Raw genomic sequence first — 25,455 nt, 5'->3', positions numbered from 1 at the left:
TCTAAGGGAATCGGTTACATTCTCTTTGGAAGTGGTTTGGGCTGGAAAATCTTAATCTTGATTTCTTATCTCTTTGCCACTACCCACCCCCCAATCCTCCCACTGGATATTTAGAACTTCTTGTAAAATTCACAGGATTGAGATGTATTGAGATCTGTAGGAGGTGTTGGAGGAAAAGGGGGGACTGGGATGTTAAAAATCAGGGCAACAAAAATACCTATGATGTCATTTACCCTGACTTCTGACTTTACCCTGCCAGCAGCAGCCTTTCAACTTGTCTGGTGTGATACCTCACCTCTGCCTGCCTGTGTTATCACTTAACCCCCAATGTAGGCCTCAGAGGGTCTTCCATTAGAACAACTGCCACTCCTTCCCCCTCCCCACAGACGTCTCTCTCCCTCCATCTCTGACTTTTAGCATAGTCAATTAAACCTGAACAACTGGTGGATGGAGGAAATATCCTACATCTATGGAATGGTACAGCAGGGACCAGTTTCACTGTTAATTTAAAATGCTAGAATTAATTAGGTAGTGTAAATGAAGAATTTAATAAGCACTCTTTACAACCACAAGTTCTACTTTTATTAAACACTGCTACCAAATGAGAGCAAATATCTCTTGTCTCTCTCTCTATTTCCTTGCCTCGTTCCCATAGGTTCTTTGCAAGTAAATCTCTTATTTTTGCCTGAATGAAGAAAACATTCATAATTATAAATTTATGCCTGAATTGTATTTCTGCTTTCAACCCATAAGCTTTTTCTTTAAGCTCAGATGCTCCTGTATGTCTCTGCTTGTGCTGGAGGGGGTGCTGAACAAACCAAAGTTGACAATTTTGGTTTTGTATACCAAATTAAAGGCTGTCTTAGAAGCTGTCACTCCTATTCAAATCGACTCGGTGAACTACCAAATTAGCATTCTTTCAGTAAAGGAATCTGCTTGTTTAAACATGTGTCTTTAGAAAACAAGGAACAACACCATGAATCAGTACTTTTCAAAAATCTCACTGTGGTTCTAAGGGGGAACTCTTTTGAAAAGGTGATTAATAATATTCACTAATATAGCTGGCAGAGTCCCTATTTAGAAGGTAAGGCTACACCAAAAATACATTTTCTATACAGGAGTGGGAGGAAGAATCATATGGTTAACTGGTTTTAATTTTGTTTGAATTATCATCTTATTATATAAAGATTATTCAGGAATCTAAACATTGGCTTTCTGAGAGCACAGGCAATTGTGTTGGGGGATGGATGAGCCAGTACTTTAGGATAAGACTGTCAAAGCCCTGGCCCTATGTGAAGACCTTGATACTATTTCTCTGTTTGAGTCAGCCCCCTTGAAACGTATTAACTGTATCTATAATAATCACATTTCCCTTTTATTGAGAGATCACCATGCAAAAGGCATTGTGCTGGACAGTATGTGTCAAGTCTCTCATTCAATCCTCACAATAAACCCTCTGAGATAAGTATTGTTTTCCAATTTTACCGATGAGGAAATTATATTTGGAGGACTATGTGACTTATATTTTTGACAGTTATTTTAGCTTTATGATTTTGCAAAGTATTTAATTTATATGGGGACAGATTTACAAGTGAATCAGAAGAACTAGAGGATATGTATAGCTACAAGCACATGTACACACTGGATTCTCTGATTTGAAATCATGGTGCAGTACCTCCCTGTATTAATTATAGTTTCCTTTTAAAAAAATATATAGTCCAATTGCTCAAAAGTTAAACTGTCCAGAGAAAGGGAAACAAAAGTCAAACTCAAAAAGTACAAACACTCAAAGTTGAGTGTGAATGATTTGAGGGGTGGAGCATCAGGGAGCAGCAGCTTCACTGTCATGATGTAGCCCAATATTTTTCTGAGAAAATAGTCTCACTTGCAAAAAGATTACAGAGAAACTTCCCCCCAGAATTACAGCATCAGTGTCAAGCAAACCAACATTAGGTCCTCAGTGAACAGTTGCTGATTGGAAAGACTCAGAACCTAAATCCTTCAGTATTGACGTGGTATAGGGTATTGTTTCCCTTTCAAGTAAAAAGTCTCTGACTTCCCACAGAGTAGCTGCAAGACAAATTAATAAAATAAAATACCTCGAATGCAGATTGTCATTAAGTATCTCCCTCCTATTGCAGAGCAGTTTTATTCTGAATAATCTGCTGTCCTCAAGGCCTGTTTCTCTCCTGGGACAATGGGCAGTGGTGACCTCCTTCCACAGTCTGTGAGAGCACCTTTAAAACACTATCTCAAACACATGGAAGAATGCTGGACACGCACAAACCATGTGTTCGAGAGGAAAGGAGCAAATAGATAAAAACTAGCCCAGAGTTTAGGGAAGGCAGAGGGCAGAACAAAGCACTCTAGAACAAAGGGAAGGGGTGGCTGATTGAGAATAAACAGGGATAAAATCAAAGGATTATTTCACATAAAGCAAATCTCCATTTACTTCCCAGTCCTACCAATCCGCAACAAGGTTTTGTGTAAGGTGCACAGTTGTATGAGTTTATGATCTTGTACCCAAGCCATCCTTGAACACAGGATGCAGACACTCAGATGCAGCACCATGCATATGGATTATACTAAGGCCTGCACATTTAACAGGACAATGTAGCTGTGGAAGAAGAGCATACCTGTAATTTTGTCTCTCACGAGTTTGCAGGATTCTATTTCACCAATGCTCCCAAAGAGACTCCTGAATTCCTCTTGGGTCATATTCTGGGGTAAATAGTTGACTATGAGGTTGGTTTTGCTGTCATCTGTGGCTGCCCCTGTCTGCATGGGAGAAGGACAATTTCTATTGTTGCTGGAGGGTCCATTGCTTGTATTGGATGTCGGGCCATTTGACACCTGAGGCTCCATGGTGCTAATTATCTAAATAAAAATAAAAATAATACAAAGAAGGCTTTTGAAATAAATCTCAAAGACACAATTAAAGTTTCTTTCAAGATTTTCTTTTCTTTTTTGAAAAAAAAGAGAACAAGATAAAGCAAGATGGAGCAAAGGAGATGGGGTTGTGAACACAGCCTATTTAGAAACATGTTTTTAACCAAAATGTTAAACTCCCCTCGCTATTTTTAGGCCAGCCCATAGATTCTGAACACAGACTAGAATGCAGTGGGAACTCTCCCATTATTTTGTTAATGAAAAGCTAATTCCTGTTTTCATTACACAATCACTCTCAGAAATGTATACTTAAGCCACACCAAATTATAATTAAAATGTAAAGTAATAATCATGATTAAAATTATAGTTCCATTAAAGCTGAAAAACTAAATATAGAGGGCTACACGTACAAGATCAAATACAGTACCTGTTTATTAACTATCTCATAAGGTAAAATGACATTAAATTAAGTGGGGGCCATTCCATACGGGAAGGGTTTAGATTTTCAGGGATGCTTAATCATTGATCAAACTTCAGACTTCATAAGCACATGCTGGAGAGCTACAAAGTCACTTGTGATTTTTCTCCCTAGCCATTCCATTACTATTTCTCCTGAACCTCTAATAAAAAAAAAACATGAAGGAAAAGTTCTCTTTAGTTCTCTACCTTAGGTCCAGCACAGCCCAAGGCTGTCTTCTCACACATTAGTCAAAAAGGACTTTCTCTGGATTTTTCCTCTGGACGTGTGAACTGTTCCAGGCAGCATGCATGGGAATAAAACAATGGGTAATTCTTAGTCTCTAACCTCAAGGAGCTCATAGTCTATAGTGGGTATAGGCAGGCAAACGGCTCACAGCAGGACACTGGACATACAGTGTAGGAGCAAAGAATCCTGCTTATAGGATAGGGGGGTTTGGGAAAAGTACTGAGACGATGATGCCAGAATATGGTTTTACATGGAAAATGGGTTTAAGCTCATGGAGCCAGGTCATAAAGATGCTTTGTGCATGGTATGACAAACATGGAGAATCACAATTGTACAGCTAGAGGCACTTTAGGGAATGAGATCTAGTGCAAAACTCTCATATTTGAGATTAATTCCAGAGATACCCAGCAACTTCTCTGTCATCCCAGGAAATAGGGGCAGAGTCTGGGATTGCGCCCAGTTTTCCTGGCCCCAAATATGGCCCAATCAATCTCACTTTTCCTTTCTGTCCTGTCATCATCTCTTACTTGTCCTTCATGATATGGCTTCCATCTCCTCTGAAACTGATTATCATCTCCTTGGAAACAAATGGTATTCTGCCATTAACTAGCTGTGTGACTGTGGGTAAGGCACTTAAAACTCTGAAAGCCTTAGTTTTCCTCATTTGAAAAAAGGAAACAATGCCACCTGCCTTTCAAGGAAACTGAACTGGTGACGTGGTCTATATAAAACACCTGAATAGTGGTAGGAACATAACTACAATCATTGGTAGTTACTAAAGTCACTTTGCCAATCACCTGATGCGACCTCTCTCACTGACTCCTCACCAGAAGGCAATGAGGTATATTTCAATATTCTCTATATCCTATAGATGAGTAAAACAAGACCTGGCAGACATCTGATAATTAGCACCTTCTATTATTATTACCATTTGACTGTTCTGAAAATTTGGGAGAGATAAGCATCTTTACATATGTGTTGCAAAGTGTACAAATTTTAAGGGTACAAGTCAAAGAATGTTTACAAAGTGAACACAACTCACACCTGGGTAACCACCTTTCAGATCACTGTCTGGAAATGACAAGCATCCCAGAAGCCTTTCTCATGTCCCCACCCCCATCATTCACACAAAGTGCACAAATTTTTTTAAATTTTGTTATCATTAATCTACAATTACATGAAGAACATTATGTTTACTAGGGTCCCCCCTTCACCAAGTACCCCCCACAAACCCCAATACAGTCACTTTTCATCAGCATAGTAAGATGTTGTAGAATCACTACGTGTCTTCTCTGTGTTGCACAGCCCTCCCCGTGCCCCCCACCACATTATACATGCTAATCATAATGCCCCCTTTCTTCTTCCCTTCCCCCCCATTCTCCCCAGTTCCTTTCCCTTTGGTAACTGTTAGTCCATTCTTGGGTTCTGTGATTCTGCTGCTGTTTTGTTCCTTCAGTTTTTCTTTGTTCTTATACTCCACATATAAGTGAAATCATTTGGTATTTGTCTTTCTCTGCTTGGTTTATTTCACTGAGCATAATACCCTCTAGCTCCATCCACATTGTTGCAAATGGTAGGATTTGTTTTCTTCTTATGGCTGAATAATATTCCATTGTGTATATGTACCACATCTTCTTTATCCATTCGTCTACTGATGGACACTTAGGCTTAGGTTGCTTCCATTTCTTGGCTATTGTAAATAGTGCTGTGATAAACATAGGGGTGCATCTGTCTTTTTCAAACTGGGCTGCTGCATTCTTAGGGTAAATTCCTAGAAGTGGAATTCCAGGTCAAATGGTATTTCTATTTTGAGCATTTTGAGGAACCTCCATACTGCTTTCCACAATGGTTGAACTAATTTACATTCCCACCAGCAGTGTAGGAGGGTTCCCCTTTCTCCGCAACCTCGCCTACATTTGTTGTTGTTTGTCTTTTGGATGGTAGTGATCCTTACTGGTGTGAGGTGATATCTCTTTGTGATTTTAATTTGCATTTCTCTGATAACTAGTGATGTGGATCATCTTTTCATGTGTCTGTTGGCCATCTGAATTTCTTCTTTGGAGAACTGTGTGCTCATCTCCTCTGCCCATTTTTTAATTGGATTACAAAGTGTACAAATTTTAAGGGTACAAGTAAAAGAATGTTTACAAAGTGAACACAACTCACACCTGGGCAACCACCTTTCAGATCACTGTCTGGAACATGACAAGCATCCCAGAAGCCTTTCTCATGTCCCCACCCCCATCATTCACACCAGCCCCCTAAGGTAACTACTCTTCTGACTTCTTATCCATAGATTTGTTTCTTCTGTTTCTAGACATGAAATCACACAATACATACTCTCTCTTATGTCTTTTCATACATTATGTCTGGTATCATCCATGTTGTTAGATGTTACAAAAGGTTGTTCTTCTTCTCCTCTGCTGTAAAGAGTTCCATTGTTTGAAAATACCACATTTTATTTATCTCTTCTACTATTGATGAACATATGGGTTGTTCTAGATAATGATGCTGTGAGCATTATGTACATGTCTTTTGGCGTACACACACACATTTCTGTCGGGATATTCTTGGGAGTCCCTTATTTTTTGGTCAGAGAGTACATGTATGTTCAACTTTAGTATATATACTGTCAGTAGTTTTCCTGAGTGGTTTTACCAATTTACTTTCCCACTAGAAGAGCCTGAGAGTTCCAGTTGCTCACATCCTCATCAACATTCAGAGACCATTTTCATTTTGTTTCAGTTTTTATTTTCTCATCTGAAACAGAGTGGTATAGTCAAAAAGGAATGACTTTTTAGTCAAGGCAACAGCTGATGTAAAATTCTACTTCTACTGCTTATTAGCTGCAATATCTCAGGCAGGTTACTTCAATACTCTGGGCATCAGTTTCTTCTCTGTAAATTGGAATAAAGCCTATTGTGTGGTGTTATCTTCAGAATTAGAGAATATATATATTTATTAAGTGCCTAGAGGTATCCTGTTATTTCTCATTGTGCCCTACATAGGTGTTATTCTAATTGTTTCCTCTTCCGATGACCACAAATGGGAAATGAAACTGAAGAAAAAACGAAGATTCAAGAGGAGTCAGGGAAATAAAGCAGATTGAGGAATGTGGGGAGCTTCTAAAATTCTTTACCACCATGTAAGTAACTTTAGTGGTTCCACTTATCACACCACCAGAATGTTCCTCTTGGCTTCAGGTCAACTGCAGGATTCCAGACAGAAAGAAGAAAGCAAAGAGTTTCTGAGAAGAATCTGAAAGCAACCTTTCCTGAGCACAGGTAGAAGCTGCACCCAGCAGAGCCTATTAGCTGCTCTGCCTTTAAGGCAGGAGAAAATGGCGAGGTGTGCCCCAGAGAGGGGGTTGTGCTAATGGAGATGATGTTGTGGAGTATCATCATAACGCCCGGCTGGGAGGCTGGTTCCCGCTCTGCCAAGCCGTCGTGCCTTCTGGGTTCGTGCAGTGTCTCCATTTCCTGTGTCGTCTCACTGCTTCACTGAGTTAAGTGTCCGAGCAATTAACACAAGGAGTACAAGAAGTACCACCAACTCCAAGATAAGGAACGTGAAAAACACAATTTATCCATTTCAGGAGGCTCAACTGGCAGAACCACAGAGATGTCCAACTACCATGTTTCGATTTAATGAACCAGTTGTATATATATATAAAGTCGTATCTATAGAACACCTTCCCTGCTGTCCACTTTTCTCAGCTTACCCTTGTTACAGCTTCCCAACAATTACCTAGAAATATCCCGAGTGGAGGTAGCTTTTGGGGTATTAATGATGGAGCATGAAGAAGAATATAGTCATACCAAAGCATTCTGAGATTCTGTGGGACAAGAACTGTTAACGATCACCAGACAGCGAGGTTCATCTTCTGTCGTGTGGATGCTCTCTTCACAGACAGCCATGATACAAGCCAGCACCTGTCCATGTCAACATACTACAGGTCTTCCTGCTCCAGAAAGACCCAGGAAGTACTAAGTCTGCAACAAAGTAATTTCAGTTCTCCAAAAACTTTCTGGGTCTCCTTACAGCCTATGTGGATTTCCTAACCTATACTGACTGCTGGAGTTGAGGCCCATCTGTAGACCAGGTTCAAACCTTCAAAGAGGAGTCATGAGAGGTAATGTTTGGTACTGATCTACTTCAATTGACCAAACCTATAAATTAGGTAAAGTCATTCTCATCTGATGGAGATGAAGCTCTCTGCTCTGCACACACACAACAGTTATCCTTCTGTGAATTCAGAGAGGATTGCTGAAAACACACACATGCACATACAGTGCTTTCTAATAAATGTATAGTTCCAAAGCTAAGAGACATTTGCAAAATGTTAATATATAATCATGAAATAAGACCCCTTATTGGTTTTAATGATGCATCCCAGGATGTAAGACAGGCTTAAAAAAAGAATCAGAAATGTAAAATCTCATAATCAAATCTGACACACAAGTGACCCCAAAGGATTTTGAAACATGACTTGGAAAATAACAAAAGTTGCCAAGATAGAAAGATATAGAACCCAAGAATATGAAATTACAGTGTTTTAAGGTTCCATGATAAATCTTAAAGAGAGGATACCTGTAATCTCTACTTGGGAAACAGACCAGAATTAAACATCGTTGGTGGGAAGCACATTCTCTGGTAAGCACAGAGGCTGGCTTGGCAAAATCAGGACACTTGCTTCCCCAGGCTAAAGCCTTTGATATTCTAACACCACAATATTCATTGCAAATACATAAACCAGTTATCAAGTGTGCATATGTACTTCAATATAACGTTCTGTGTGGGTCTCACAGCCAACTTTGCCGCTGACCACATTCCAAACCCCTGATTTGCCCTCCTTCCCTTTTCTGAATGTCAATTAAGAACAGAATTACAGCGAGCATCCAGGATAGAGCACTGAGGAGGTTCAGTTGACTTCAAACTCTAATGGTTGTACAAAGCACTGCATTAAATCTTTTATGCTCCCGTGATATATTTTAAGAAACATTATACAGGCAGAAAATTTCAGGGATAAACTATTAGAGCAGTGCACAATAATGCAGGCACTCAAATCCTGTCATTGTAAATGTCAATGGTTTGAATGACTAATTACTCACACTCAATGCATTAACCTCACCCCTCCCACCACTCTTTTTTTTTTTCTGCAAAATATACAACAAAAGCCAGAGAGAAGGCCTCAGATATGCAGTTGCTCGATCATCACTCAGTTATTTATCTCTGCAGAGGGGAAGTAAGAAGCAAATGTTGGGTCAGGCGCTTTCTCAGGGGTGCTCCTAGGTAAAAGAGCCAACCCTCTCTGCCCTTCATGGCATTTCCATCGCCATAATCCTGGGTCCTTCCCAATGGTCCTAATTACCTGTTCAATCACATTTCTTGTTATTGTCCATCCAAGGCATTTGTTACACTGATTCTTGGACATGCCAGGTCATATGCACATAAGAAAAAGATTTATCTCTGCAATGGCTAGATCTGGGTATGTATGTTAGATGAGCAGAGATGGAGCCCCAGAGTGTCAGGCACTGTGCTAGGCCCTGGGGATAGAGAGTCAACAAAGACTAGCAGCTGGCCTTCACTGAGTTCACAGTGCAGATGGACCAGAGGTATAAGAGAACATTAGGGAACCACAGAGCCCAACCCCATAATTTTAATGATGAGGAAACTGAAGACAGGAAAGGGGAAATGACTGGCCCAATATCACACTGCTAGTTAGAGGCAGACATGGGACATGAGCCCAGGTCTACTGACCCCCTTACTTGAGTTCTCTTGTGCCAGCGCAGACATTGCCTTTTGGATGAGGGTTTACTTCTCTTTTTTTATTTTAAGAGAGGAGGTGAGGGGTGGCCATATCATAGAAATGCACTTGATAGAGGTGTGGAGATGTATCTTCCCCCCAAATTTCCTGAGAATAGCACTTTATAGTTCACAAAGAATAGTGACCTGAACCCTGAGCTCCATGGCCCAGAGACTACATATATTTTGTGTATTATAGTATCTCCTGCATGTAGAGCAGGACCTGACAATTGGTAGGTTCTGGATAAAGGACTATTGATTGAATGCAAGTCCTTGCATTTTCAATAGTTCACTGGATCCCTCAAATGGCCTCTAACTAGCAGTGTCTTATGGTCAGAAAGTCCATCAGGTGGATTAAACAAGACCATTCCCAAACTCTAAGGACATAATTAAAGCTTCCCTTAATATTTCTTTCATCAGCTTATGAGTATCTTACAGCCCCACTGCCTATCCTCCCCTCTTCACAAGGCTCTTACTTGCTCAAGTTTGAGGAATAGTCAGGCTAAAGTTTCAGGGCTGGTCCTCCTCACAGCTGACGAGAGTCACTGTCCTGGATCCCAGAGAGCCACATCAGAGGCCCTCCCAGAGCCCCCTCACCAATCCCATCAGCCACTCTGTATTGTGGCTATGCTCAAATATTTTCTATTAAAATGACAGTCTGACAGTAAACTGTATGGTCTTGCATTTACATATCTTAACCTAGTTTATACTTTCAAGATTTACTTCGTGAGGCAAATGAAAGGTTACAACTTTACAGGAGCCTGCAGAGTAGAACAACTCACTACTTCATCATCCAAGATCTCAGGCAGGGACCCTGCACTCCCTTCACAGTGCTCTCTGCACTCCTCAACCTATGGTTTTCTAGTAGAGAAGTGGTCTTGAGGCACAATTCAAACAGAAGGACCAAGAGGAAAGAACCTAAGAAGATCGCAGGAATGTGATAATTCTTTTCCAAATGCTCTCCCTACTTTCAGTGCCCTTCCAAATGTCAGCATTCCCTCAAACTGGGAAGATGCCAGAGGAAGGTACCGATGGCAAACATGCCTCAGGTGTGCACATCTGTACATACACATGTGTGTTATTCAGTATTTTCCCGAGTATTTAAAGGTGTTGCCTTTTACCATGTTGGAAGGATTTTTGAAAGTTTATGTCTAAAGGCCACCAAGAGCATGAAGAATAATGTTCACCAAGAGCAGCCTCTGAATTGGACCATTAAAGAAATGGGTTTGAATTATTCATGAGAACAAAAATAAAAGTCTTAATTCTCTTTGTAGGCATTTTCCACTTAACCCTTGTAAAATTCTGACAGGCAGTATGTTAGACTCTGGTGGAGCAGCCCAGACTACTGCATCTCACCCACCTTTCAAAAGCCTGAAAAACAAATTCTCAAAGTTAGAAAATTACACAGCAGGCTCTGTGTTCCTGAAGACAGATATTATTTTTAGGAATAATTCTTCACTTCTCTTCTTGCTCCTTGAAAGACACTAAAAATGTCCCTACAACCCCACAATTTCATATTTCTTTAAGTTTGTCCATCAGCTCATAAAATCCATACTCTCCCCTCCTTCTTTTCAAGAGGCATTAATTTACTCAAGTCCCTTCAGATCAATGCTTTTTTCCTAAATGCAATGCTTTCTTGGTTATGATTCAGCTGGGAAGGAGACACATTATTAATGGGGCCCAAGAAAAAGTGTCTGAGATCGATGATCTTATCACTCTAGGAAAAGGAAACTTGGGAATAAACTCCTCCCAGCTCACCTTCTTACCCCAGCAATTAAAGGGGCTGACTCACAAAGACCTGTGGACCAGGAGAATCTGGTTGAAGACTGCACTCCTGTCTCCCAAAACCATTTATACCAAATTTCCTAGATTCTGCTGGAAGGTAACTAGAAAACTCCAGAAAAAATATTTAATTCCAACTGGGGAAAACATGCTGACAGCTTAATAATACCTTTGGGCAGATGCACAAATAACCTGAAAGACCTATTTACTCTAGGAAGTTATGTGGTAATAAATTCTCAGCATATCCTCAAAACAAGTGTATTCAATTCAACACAAGTTTATTGAATGCTATTATAGATCAAGACATTGCTCTAGGAACTGGGGAAACAGAAATAATTTGGTCCCTGCCTTCAGAGGGTTCAAGTTGGGAGGATGGGAGAGGAAGGCAGGTAAACAAATAATTAATTAAAATCAATTATATATATCCCTTTCTTCTAAGAAATTCCCTCCAGTGACTCCCCCTCTTCACCAAAAACACGTAAGTGAAATACACACAGCTTAATCCTGATACCAAACTGAGAGTTCTATTTCCAGTCTCAATACTTACATCCTAAACAAATGACTGTTTGTAACAATAAGGTAAGCTTGAGGCACCCCTCCTTTGAAACAGCAACTTCGTCACTGGAGATGAATACCAGACACACCAAAAGTATTGTCAATAGTGGTAGTCAGGGCTTTTAAAAAATCAGCAGCCGCTGGAGAGAACAAGAGGCATTAATACTTTAAAATAGCAGGGCCAGCATGAATATGAAAAGCATGATTAAAATTTAATTTCTTTTAGGCATTATTCTCAACTTAACAGAAATTCAAGTTTTTAATCTTCCTCCCCAGACACACAATACACATTTCTCTTTCTACATAAATACTAGTCTCCTTTATATTTCACAGTGTGTCTCTAGGACTTCAGTTTGGGCCTAAAATGATTTCCTGGCATGCCCATTCTGGAGCAGTCCCGGTAAAACCCCTGAGAATTTGGTTTTAACAGACTTTTACAGCTAACTCGCCAGAGCTGCAAGATGGCTTCATCATCCAGTTCATTATAAAGACGAGGAAACCTTTCCTTCACCCCTCTCCCCCAATTCAGTCCTCTTTTCCAAAATGGCCAATAGATAAATAAGAATCACAGACTTTCAGTAAGCTTTCTTTGTTAAAGACATATTGAAAAAGATAAATATTTTCATTTTAATATAAACACGATTTTGTGGGCAAGCTCTCAGGCTTCCAGCAAAAATATTAGCTCTAACAGAAAAGAATCAATTGGGAAACAATTCCTTCCCATCCTGCTCCAAAGCCTCCCTATCCTGAATGTTTGATGTGAACAAAATGACCAAACAGCTTAATAATAAGCTACACGTACCTGTTGGGATGGGAACCAGTTGTGCTGGTAAATATGTTATCTTCATCTTCACACAAAGAACATTAATGAATCATTTGTAAAACTGCCCCCAGACTGAGTAAGTCAGACTTATCTTTTGATTTAATGCATAAACAATAGCCAATGGCACAATTCATGTAAACATAAATATTGCATATTTATAAAATGCCTAGCTAGGGGCTCATAGTATAAGCAAACTCACGGAGATTCAGATGTAAAAAGCAATGTGTTATTCTGTATCCAAATCATTATCTAAAGCATTGGGTCAAGTCTCTGAATTTAAGCTTTATACACACATAAATTCTTCAGAAATCCACAAAGAAGTATTTTTTATTTAAAAAATTAATACATGTTTTCCTAACATAGATGGGATGAGATGGGGAGGAAAGTGGAGAAGAATAGAGGGAGTTAATATTTAGCACAGAGCAACCTTCTCTTTGTTAAGAAGGATTGTATAATGTCAGCAGCTCTTCCAATTGTGCAATTCAAAGGAGAGAGATTATTTGGGGCATTCTGAAGCTAAAGATGCTGAGTGAAAGGAAATGGTTGTCAGCACCTCCATGTATGTACAAGTGACCATGTTAAGTCAGACCTGAGGACATTCACAGAGCCTCACATTGTAGCTACATGTTCATTAGTGAAAAGATGTTGAACATTCTTCTGACACGGTAGTTTTACATTTGAAAATCACTTTATCGCAGTGAATTTTTATTTTTAATTTCCTCCTAACTTCCTCTCATTGTTGTTGTTTTTTTAATAAGAAAGAAACATTAGAATAAAAGACATTTTTGACCTGATAGGACAACTTCCTCGGAGAGAACTACCTCTCTGAGTGAACCATTCCTCCTGGACACCCTCTGGGAAGCCAGATGGGTGCTAATAAAACTGGACTCTACCAGATGAGTGTTGGTGAGAACACAGACGTGGGTGGGAGAAGTGTGTTTTTGAATTATCTGTGGACAACATGTTGACAGGGAACATAGAAATTCAAGGTTTGCAACTGTCAGGCTTTCAGGTGCACTGAAATAGTCTGTCTCATCATTATTGGTGGAAATATAAATCGGCACAACTTTTCTGAACCTTATGTTCCTATTCTTGGACCTAATGAGCCATTCTGAAGCTCAGAAAAGAATCCAACATTCCACAGATCAAAAGTATTCCCAAGAAGGTACATTAAGACACTGAAAAAATCTGTCTTAATGTCTTAATATCTGGAAGAGTGAAAAAATAGGAAAACTTGAGGGCCTAACAATGGGGGTGACAAAGTAAGTTATTGTATAGTTTCCTGATACAGCATTCTGCAACTGTTAAAATTATGTTTATAATATGTTTTCATAACATGAGAAAATGTGTATGATAAATGTAGGAAAAAGGTGAAATAAAAAATTATCTCAATTATGTAAACCTGCACTTAGCAGGAGGGAATAATAAAAATGCTAGCAATAAGGATTGCTCGTGGTGGATTACAGGTGACTGTGTCCTTGTCTCTGTCTTTATTTTCCAAGTTTTTGTTTTACAATGAAAATATAGCACTTTACTAAACTGAAAGGAAGTTCTTTTTAAATAAGAAAGAAAATGTCAAATCTTTCAAATCTGTTTGGAGCCACAGTGTTAGAAATGATTCCCTCTCCTTCCCAGAGTTGCCCTGCAGGATCTCTCCTTGGCCACACTCTGTTGGTTCCTACATTAGAGGGCACATAGGAGACCAAATGAATAAAAATTGCATTTCTTGAAACAGTCTCTGATTCGGTCTCCCCTCCACCTAAGTCACTGTGTATTAGCAAGGTTACAATCTAAGTCTGTCTTATTGCCTGGCAGCAACCTTCAAGAGGACAGCAAGGAGAGGAGATGATTTATAAGAAAACCATTCCCTGGATCAGGGAGTGAAAAGTACTGATCCGTTCTAAAAGCTCCTGCTGACAAACTCTGATATTATGAACATTCTGCGCTTGGCCAAAAGCCCCCACTTTTCTTAATTACATGGTTTGAGCAGGAGCCTGCTTTCAGGATCTGCCCAATCACACAAAAGCCATTTATTTTCCCAACTGCAGCTGCCAAAATTTCCCTGATCTCTGTTCTGTGCTCCATCTTCAAGGACATCTTGTGAATGTATGACACTGTCAAGCAGCATTCCATACCATGCTTTTTAAGCTTCACTTTCTCTCTTTCCTGCACAGGGAGATCCTCCTAATACATATTTATTAAAAATCTCATGAACAAGAAGAATCAAAGTGGAGATACAAAAAATAAAAAATCACAAATACCAGTATCACAATATTTCTGACTGCTTTGAGGCAAATACTTTATTATAGCAATGAACTACTAATATTCTCTGTCCTCTGTGATGGGTTTGCTTTTGTTTTATGGACTCCACATTTTGTAATTTACTAGGTCCCCTCTTTGTAATATTGCTAGGAAAACGAGTGTCAACTCTGTAGCCCTCTGTGTGTAAAGAAAGAACACAGGACTTCATAGAAAACTTCTGATTTTTTTAAACACAAACTTTACCTCTGAATTTACCATTTTTTTCATTCTCTTAATTTTCCTTCACTTCAATTTCCTCATTGTTCTATTTTTAAAATCTCCTATTATAGGTATTTTTATGATTTGCCTCAAAATACAGATTTTTGGATTAGAATTGAGAATAAATAAATTAATTTTTGTCTTCATAAACAATCTCTTATCTTTTTCAAAAGGTGCTTTTACAATCTCACGAATTCAATTAATTGGGCAAGTGTCAAACAGGCATTTAAAAAATTTGGAAATATTAAGGCTTTTGAAAACACATGATAAAGTTTCAAAATTATTACCTTTATATTAAAATTCAAACTGCATAATACATAATTCTCAGATAAGGCCCTTTTAGGACTAATGTAATATATCCCTGAGAATAATTTGGATATATTTATGTATATACACTAAGATACTGCAAAGAGTTTACTTCTTTGAGTAGGGTAACCATATCTTTTGAAACCACAGATACAAGTAAGTTTGCTCAGCAAACTCTTCCAACTCTTGACTTATTCATCCCAGAAATTTACCCTTTAAAAAAGGGAAAGGCTAACAAATATTCACAATCAGCTGTTGTCAAATTACTGCAACCTACAATTTCTTTACTTACAGGCATATTTTAAAGCAAGTTATAAGTCACAGTTTAATAATGATAACATAGTGCTTTATCTGAACAGCCCCTCCCCACAAGTGAAGTTAGCTCTCAAGAAAAGGAGAAAAGAAGTACAAAGGAATAAAAGCCAAGTTAACTTCCTTAACATTAATTAGTTCCTTCAACAGGCTAGAAGCCATTATGTTAAATGCCAGGGATACCGAAGAGAAAAAGGGTTTCTGTCTGCAAGGAAATAAATAAGTAAATACCCTAGAATGTCATAAATGTGGTAATGGAAGAAGCACATACACAGTGCCTCACAAAGATCTTGCCCAGGAACCATCAAACGCTTAATAAATGGAGTTTGTGTGATAATGCTGATTAAAAAGTTACACAGGAAAATGTTTAGGTAAACAATTACCATGAACTCTTCTGATACTACCAACAGTTAGCACACAACAAATGATGATGAGTGTTTTCCCCTACGTTACTTCACTTAATTCTCCTACTACTTTGCCAAGTAGGTAATTGTCATTTGCCCGATTTACAGTTGAGTTGAGGAGACCAAGGCTTGAAGGAGCAAAGTCCCTCTACAGGTGATGGAGAAAGGAGGCTTCTGGCAAAGTCCACTGTCACAGCCAGAGCTGCAAGTTGAACTCCAGTCTGAAACCATATTCTGTGCCCTTTCCTGAGACTGATGACAGGGCCCCTATCACCATAAAATGCAACCCAGTAGTTTCAGAAAAGTAAAGGATCTGATCCAATGAAAACCATTCTAGAGTGTGTATTGCTTTTAGTTGGTAATAAACTAGTTGTCAAATGTTATAGGCAAGATTTTAATTCAAAATTCTACATGGTGTAATGGAAAGAACATGAGGCATGGGGTTGGTCTGGTGTGGGCTTGAAAACAAGTTCCAGCCTTGACCTTGGTTTAGACACTTAAGACTCTCTGAGGGGCAGTTTAAATGTATTCATCTGAAAAATACGAACAATTCTATCTGCCTTGCAGGGTTGCCATGAATATTAAAAATTACAAATTTAGGGCATCTGGCCATCCAGTTCAGAGGTCAGCATACATTAAGCACTCACTACATGTTCATTTCCCCAGCCCAGAATGTGACATTCTGAAAATATGTGCCCATTAGAGTGTATCGCATGTGGCAAAGTTGACTAAAAGCTGGTAAGATTTATCATTGGAATTTAATTTCTGAAATAGAAAAGAACACTTAAAAACGTTACTACTCATCACCTATGTCAATAGCTATTTCCTTCATCTTTAGAATGCTTCATAAACATTAACTCTTAAGTCCTCACAATAACACCAGTCAGGAAAATACAGAGCAAAGGAGGAGAGATTAAGTGAACTTTAAAAATGAATAATGACAGCACTATTTTTAACACTCACAAACACAATTTCTGGTATACTTTGCCCCTTTTAAAACCCCTCTACTCAGAATGGCTTAAAAGATATACTTCAAATGTAATAAATGCAGCCATTAGGGTTTCTGATTTAAGGAGTCTTGTTTTCATGGGCAATTCCAAGAAATTAGCACTGGGTGCTCTATGCACTGCTAGAGAGGGCATTTCTGTCTTTCTCACACACCTGGCTCAGGGTGGAAGAGCACAGGTTGCTCTTGGTTCATCCTCTGCTTGGACTACTCTGTCCTTCCTAGGGACCCCAAGGTGCGGCTGCATTGACCTACTGTGCTTCAGGAGGATTTTCCAGGGCACTGTTGGAAAAATGTGGTGGGAAGTGTAGGGAGAGCATGGAAAATGTTATTTCCCTCCAGAAATGAGATGAACTCTTACAAAGCCACTGGAAAGAATTCATGAAATCATATGCTAGACTTGGGATTTTCTAACCACATTCATGCCGAATGCCCTATTTCATCTTTATGAAGACCCTGAGAGATGTGTGGATTTGGGCTCATTGCCCACCACCCCCACCACTTGTATGTATAGGTGAGCAAACTGAGTTAAGTGCAAAGATCTGAACTGTCATTGACTTCCTGTTGATTTATCAACTTTGTCACCTGCAATGCATTTCAATGGGCACATGTTTTCAGAGTGTCACATTTTGGACTACGGAAATGCACATGTATTGACGTCTACCTGTCATTGACTCCCTTCTTCCTCCTTTACCCACCACAACCTCCATAAGCCCTGGAAAGCACACTGGGCAACATCCTCTGCAGCCAGCATCAACAGACCAGAACACGGTGTGTTCTCTCCTTGGCCACATTCCGCACAGCACTCCTGTTGGCCTGGAAAGCCCACCTCTCTCACCATCAGACCCAGCATGCCCTTCTCCAATAACCACCATGGCTCCCACCTCTATCCTTTGGACAGGCTTCCATCGGGGACATTTAGCACATAGCATCGAGATGCTCCATCCTCCTGTCTCTCTCTCTAACTGGGCTCTGAGCTCCTTGAGGACCGAGGCTGTGTTTTATTCATGTGGAATCCCAAGGACCAGCACAGAGCCCCAGGTTTTGCTGGTAGAATGAATGGATGGATGGATGGCTCTTCTGGGGCTCACCTCCTAAGTCTGCTTCCCTTGCTCTGTTCCCCACCACTCTGGGCTCATGACAAACCTCTCTCATATTTCTTCCCCCTCTTCAAAATCAATTTACAAATACAAACACTTTCATCTTTTAAAGGTATATTGTTTCTCTCAACTTCTTTCAAACTGTCTCAAAAGACTGTGTGTTTAAGGTCAAGGGTCTTGCATTTTCTGGGTAAGGGCATCTTTACAGCCTCTGCTTCCTCACTCCCACTCTCCTTCCACCTCTGGCCTCCTCTGTCTCACGCCTAAACTTATATTTCATGTTCACTTGGGTCTGAGTCTGGCCAGAGTCTGGAGGTTTAGGGCCTCACAGAACATTTCTACCCATGAGAGTTTCTGCAAGTCACATAAGCCAAGGCCAATACCAGTGGGGATGCTAAATAATTTGGGGCAAGAACTATTAGAGCTGGGCGTAACTGGCATGTTATTTTTTTAAAACAAACACAAGAAAAAATTATCATGTAATTACTTATTTATCCATTCAATTCAAATCAATTCAAACACTTATTCAATATCTATTGCATAGCATAATGGTTAAGAACATGGGCACTAGTGCCTGAATACCTAAGTTCAAATCTTAGGTATCTGTTCAGCTGTGTGACCTTGGACATATTACTTAACAGTTCTCCTCAGTATTCTTAATGTTAATAGGGTTCATAGGAATGTGGCAAAAATTTAATTTGTCATTATTTTTAGATAACTGGGTCCCATGGCATTTGATCCCTGCCCTCTAAGAATTCAGTCCTGGGAGGTTAGTAGAGAGATCTGCAAACAGGCAAAATTCTAAAATGCACAAGGCAACTGCCAGATTATGAATGACTCCTGGAGTATGCCACTTCCATGTCTTTGAATGTGTGCTCCCTCAACCTGCCACCAAAATGCTCCTCCCACCACCATCTAAACAGCCAAGCCATTTTATAAAACTCAACTGAAGCCTGCCTTTCGGGCCCACACAGCCCCGGGGACCTTCTCTCTCTCCTCTCTTCTGGCACCTATTACTTGCCAGTCTCCCTGGGCTGGGAGTTTCTTGAGAATAAGACCTGAATCTTGGTTGACTTCTTGCTCTTGGAATGCAGTACACAGAAAGAATTCAACCAAAGCCCATCAAATGAATCAGTGATCAGAGGCAGATGCAGGTTGCTAGGAGAGTTCAGAGGGAGGCACATGGGGACACCAGAGGGACACTTCCTTTTTCCCAACCTGACAGGCTCCGCAGTCTGCTAAGAAAACCATAAGAGGAAAATGTACTTCTATATTTTAAAATCCTTTTATTAAGCCTTTTCTTCACTCTTCCTACTCTGTTTATTTTAGATGAGTGCAGGCATCAAGATCAAAACAAACATGAATTAGTGGCCAAGGGGGTCAAATAAATTCTGGGAGAATCACAATACTAATCATAAGAGGAAGAGAATATTAAGGGCTTCACCCAGTGCTCTGTATAAAAGGTGCACTGATAAATGCTCAGTTACTCTTAAAAACAGTTGATGGAGAAGTTTTTTTTAAAGCAAAGTCTACACATTGTGAATGAAAACAAAAGAGCTTTGGAAGAGAATAAATCTCTAAGTAGAGAAGGGAAAAAAACCTCAGTTTCTCTGACTCCAAAGCCTATGTTCTTAACCACTAGAATACTCATGGAATAAAGAATCCTATGATAATGCCAATGACTACTGCACTTACTTTCTTGGTCCACGCTCCCACAAAGAGCTATCAGAAGGTCTTACAACATTACTTGACACAATACCCTAACCAAACATGTCCTTAGCTGAATGATGGGCCAAACCTTCCTTCTGATCTTCTTGGGAAATGAACCCCATTTCATAGCTTCAACTATAGGGAAATAGAGTGGAGGGGCTTCTGACCTGTTCATGAGTTTTCTATGTTGGGTTTTCCTGTGGCCCAGACACCTCAACTCAGTCATTTAATTTCCTGCTACTCCTGGGATGACCATCACACAGCGAGTGCAGCTAGGGCAAACCTGTCATCCCAAGAGTGAGCCGCCAGACACACGATGCCCAGCCTTTCAGAGCGGGGCGTGACTGCTCTAGCTCACCAAGTGGAAGCAAGACATTGGTTGGCCTATTGTGGACTCACTGTGTGTCTACAAACAAGTACTTTCCAACCCATTATCTCACGGAATTGTTTAAACAGCATTTCATTATATGAAATTATAAAATATCACACCATATATAATAACTACTTATTTACTTACTCTATTGTCTGTCTTTGCCCTCTAAAATGAAAGCTCCAGGAAGGCAGGGACTTGTCTTAGTCATTGCTGTATCTCCAGCACCCAGAACAGTGTCTGGCATATAGCAGGCACACAACAAATATTTTCATAGGACATAAATTAACATTGTATGATAATAATAATGATGATGATCATTAGCACTTTATATGCCAAGCACTGTTTCAAGTCCTTAATATACATTGGCCTAGCAAAGCCTCACAACAATGCTAGTTTGCCAATGATGAAACTGAGAGGCACTGAAAGGGTAAGTGATTTGCCCAAAGTTAAAATTGGTAAAGCCAGGATTTGAACCCTGGCAATCCTCATCCAAAGTCCCTATTAATAACCACTAGGCTAAATACCTCTCACTAGTCCTTACTTTTTAAGTGGTGAGTAGTACAAAGTGGGAGACAGACTACAGGCTTTGGAATCAAACACACCAGGCTTGGAATCCCAAGTCTGATATTTCCTAACCATGTGACCTTGTGCAAGTTATATAAGCAATGCTCTTTCTTTAAAATGGGAATAAAAATACCTGCTTCTTAAGGTTGTTGTAAGTTTTAATGAGATAACCTAAATAAAGTTCATTTTGCAAAGCCTAATACATACAAGTATAAAGGGTAGCTGTCATTATGATGTACCATTGTTAACTACATGGTACAGAGAGCAAGTGACATAAAGGAGTCTAGAAGAAAGAAGAATTATTGAAAAGTTACAGGTAAGTCATGGTGATCAGGAAAAGTACTCAAGATCTTCAAATCAAAGTTACAGAGGTGTGGTTGGTGAGCAACAGTAGTGTCAAAACCAATCTTCATGACAAGAGGGCTTTGGGTCCAACAACCCTTGCTTAGGCTAGAGGTTAACAGGGCAACTGATGGGAACCCATTATGGACAACCTAAATGACATCTAACTGTATCATTCAATTAACAACTAATTGCTGAGCACCTACGAGGTGCTAGACACAGAGGGTAATCTAGTCCTGGTGGTCGAGGTGGTGGTGAAACATAAACAAATCAACATGTGATTAGGCAGTGTGGGATCAATGATGGAAGGATGATGGCAGGGTTAACAGAGGAGGCTCTAACCCAGCGTGGGGGAAATTGCCTCCTTTGTGTCTCATGAAGCCAGGTGAAGAAAAGCAGAAGGATGTTTGAGACCAACGGCTCCGTTGGAGTACAGGTATGGAACAGCACACTGCAATTGCACAGCAGAGAATGAAGGAATGAATGGAAGACAGAGAGCTAAAAGATGGGAGGCTGGAAAGGAGAGTGGGGGCCAGGCCACAGAGGGTGTCCTGGTCCTAGTGAAGGTGGCTGGGCTTGGTCCTGAGCCACAAATCTATTACGTTGATATCTCTGAGACTGTGCATCTCAACTGTGTGCCCATAGTAAATACACTAGTTCCTCATGAAATACAAACAAAACGGCACTGAGAAAAACAAAGAATACATTATTTTTTTAGGTTCTCTGCCGAGTTTTCTTTGGGGCCCTATATTCTTCCTGAATTGATCACAGGTATTTTTAGCCTAGTATAGTTTATTACCACCTCAAGATACTGTTCCCCTTTTGTTCTCTATTGTCATTCTAAACTCAACGCTGTTCAGTAAGTGTTACTCTCCCTTCTCCAGCACAGTACCCTGCACAATTTGGTAAATATTTGCTGAATTGGGCTGGATTCATTGAGCGAGGACTATATAAGGAAGCAAGACTGGGGCCCAGGAGTAGGAGATTAGAATATCACAGCCCCCTAGCCCTCCAGAAGCTTGTACTTCTAATGATGCAACTGAGACATGCATGACAATGATATGCATACCCTGATGCCAACTGCAGGGTGTTGCATTCTTTCAGCAGTGGGCTTTTGCCTGTGGTGGGAGATTGAATCCCACACTTAACAGCATTTTCACTGGACACTTTGTCTCCTTTTCTACTAAATTCCCATAGACCACCAAATAGTTAAGTACATACTAAGCATTTATCAAAAGGATTTATTTAATCCTCACAACAACCTTGAGAGGTAGAAATCATTTTACAAATGTGGAAACTAAGGCTCAGAAAGGTAATATGACTCGCTTGAGGTTATAAGGTTAGAAAGTGATATAGTAAAAATAACAACTGTGACTATTATTATTTTCATTCTTAGGAAGCCCGCCTTTCATTTATCATTCTTCATATGTCTCTGCCATAGGATTCTCTTTTTATCCTAAGATGGAAACTGTTCTTTCTGCTTGAATGAAACTTGTCATTTATAATTTGAGGTCTTGAGCTCTGGTTGGCTCAAGTGCTGCCAGTTTTAGGAGATGCAAAAGGCAGCAAATTTTTTTGGGAAGATGGATCTGCCATGGTGTACGTAAGTATATTCTTTAGCATAAAGGTTCCCCAATCACCAGGTAAGAATTCACCCAACTTCAGTTCAACTCTATAAATTTTAATTGAATATCTACTATGTGTAAGGCACTTGTCCCAGTACTCCCAAAATAAAATAATTCATATGAAAGATTCCGTGCCTATCCTCTTGTGATCAAATCACATCTCAAGACTCATGCACAGTAAGACCTCAAGGGCAGCTAGTAAACACTCAAGGGTGGAGACCAACTGACCCGTTTATCTTTGTAAAGGAGTACAGTGCTAACACATTGTAGGCATCTTAATACATTTTCATGGAATTGATAAATCCTTCAAATTTTGCCCTTGGAATTAGGCCGGGGTTCAAATCAAATCCCAGCCCAGTCAGTTATTGGCTGTATAACCTTAATTTACCTTTCCAGACCTCAGTTACCTCATCCATAAAACAGGAAAGTAAACATTTGCCTCTTAAGGTTGTTCTGAGGATTAAAAGGCACAGTGTGTATAAGAGCTCAAGAAATGAAAGCTAATCTCATTATTTCTAGTCTCACCTCTAGGTCGCCTCCACTACTTATTATTGTCATTATCATTATTACTTTGTAGGTTCAGTGAGGTAGCACAACCAAGGAATGAGATTTGCTAGTTAATAAATATTTTGACTACAAGCAAGCCCCAGCATATACCATGCAGACATCATTAATTTTCAAAGATTTATGTGATACAATGTTCATATTAAATCTAAAATAATCAGATGTCATCCTTTATTTAATACATTGAAAGATTAACTAGAGATCTTGCATTGCATAGCTCTGGAAAAACCTGACTGGCTTTTTCCTTTGGGTAATACAGACCTCATTACCATCTAGAACAGTGTTTCTCAAACTTTACTGACCATGATCCAACAAAGTAAAAAAAGTAAGAAACACACTGAACACAGCAACTTCATATTACAACTTGGGACATAATAACTGAAACAAAAGTTTCATGAAATAATACCTACCCTTACTGAGTACCAGCCACTGATACTTTCTTTTCTATTTCACTTGTTTTAATTTTCTAAAGCTCTGGTCAAGACCCAGTAAAATAATTTTTGGCAAAACTAGAACCTAGTCATTTACTAATATTGTTGCCCTGTCAGAGTTTCTCAGGGATATAATTTAGCTGATCTTCTCATCAAGCTATTTTAATTCTATTCTATGTATTAAGAAACAAACACAAAAGGTTAGGTGACTTGGACTATATAGACTAAATGATAGACCCAAGAATCACAAGTCTTCTAGCTATGTAGTTCAGGTTTAAAAAAAAAAATTACGGTAACTTAATTCAATTAGCATTTACTGAGTACCTGTTATGAATCCAACATTGAAATTAAGAGCATTTCACGATCTCTGCCCTTCAGGGTTCTCAGGACTACCAGGGAGACAACCACACCTTGGTACATGCACTTGGAAGCCTGAAATGGGTATTTTTCTTTTCTTGAGGAAATAAACTTAATTCCAAATCACCACCACCCCTTCTGGCCACATGTTATCCCACAAAATGAGCACATGTACCTGTTGGTGAGAGAATGCAGCATGCTCCTTTAATGGCACATTTCTTTACAATCTGAAATAAAGTTGATATTTTTCCTCCTACTGCTTTTTGACACTGTCTCCCTAAAAGTAATCCTCAGTGTGACTCCACCGATGAGCATCATCATCATGACATCACACCGTGACCAGAGGAGTGCTGTAACACCGATTCCCTCTAAATGACCAGTACTTAATTTAGAAGCATCTTTAAGGGTGACTTCAGCGTCTGAGAAATCATGACTCAATGAGGAATGGTTTCAACCTGGAAAAACAATCAGGAAACCATAGTCCTCTGATCTAAGACAGTCCATGGCTACCAATTCAAATAAAGTCAAAACCAAGTAAAAAACACCTTAACCTTCCTAAACGATAGCGTCTACCTGTCTCCCCAGCTTTATCTTTATGCATCCAATGCAGCATTCACACCGGACTACTTATCAGTCCTGAAGCAAGTTCCCATCTCCGTGCCTTTACTTATACCCTTCTCTCCACATGGAATTCCCCTTTCTCCTAATTTTTCTGCCTATCCATCTTTACCTGCTCCACTCAAATGGCATTTCTTCCATGAAGCCTTGTCTCCTTCCCCCAGTCATGAGTATCTCCCTCTTTTGTACACTGTACCTCCTCTGCTGAGACACTGTTCATATTCTGCCTGTCACTGTCCTTACCCTCTATATCAGAATATGTTTTTAATACTGTGACATGCAAGAAGGCACCTAGAATATGGTTTACAGGCAATAGACATGCAATTGTATTTGCTGATTCCACACTGAAAAACTTAATCTGGAAAAGGAATTGTTTTTCCTTCCCTAAAATGTAAACTTTGGCCAAGCTGAATGTATCCCCAAACACTCTGGAGCTAGGGTTTCTGATATTGCTAAACATGTAACTTTAGGCAGGAGGCTGAGTTTTACTTTCTTTAAAAAGAATTTAGCTCTACCTGCCCTAAGTATACTTAAGAGACCAAACTGACACCAAAAAGCAAAAATTATACAATATTAAGTGAATATGAGATGAAATCTCCATGGTCACAGACCCATTACAACAGAATTGTGCTGGGAACAGCTGAAGTTCTAGAAATGCAAACT

The 25,455-nt window shown here is 39.6% G+C and overlaps 1 protein-coding gene across 3 annotated transcripts in view; it reads right to left on the bottom strand.

Annotated features, from left to right (window-relative positions):
• Nucleotides 1–25,455, bottom strand: part of ELAVL4 (ELAV like RNA binding protein 4) — an 83,773-nt gene that overhangs the window by 47,905 nt on the left and 10,413 nt on the right. For all 3 annotated transcript variants that reach the window (XM_036893180.2, XM_036893181.2, XM_036893179.2), the window contains exon 2: nucleotides 2,637–2,877. In XM_036893180.2, coding sequence (XP_036749075.1) covers nucleotides 2,637–2,877 — 241 coding nt within the window. The remainder of the gene's footprint in view (nucleotides 1–2,636; nucleotides 2,878–25,455) is intronic.

This window comes from Manis pentadactyla, chromosome 4 (assembly GCF_030020395.1).
Source record: "Manis pentadactyla isolate mManPen7 chromosome 4, mManPen7.hap1, whole genome shotgun sequence".
NCBI lineage: Eukaryota > Metazoa > Chordata > Mammalia > Pholidota > Manidae > Manis > Manis pentadactyla.
The sequence above is the reverse complement of the archived record's forward strand: the minus strand, read 5'-3'. Positions and strand labels throughout refer to the sequence as shown.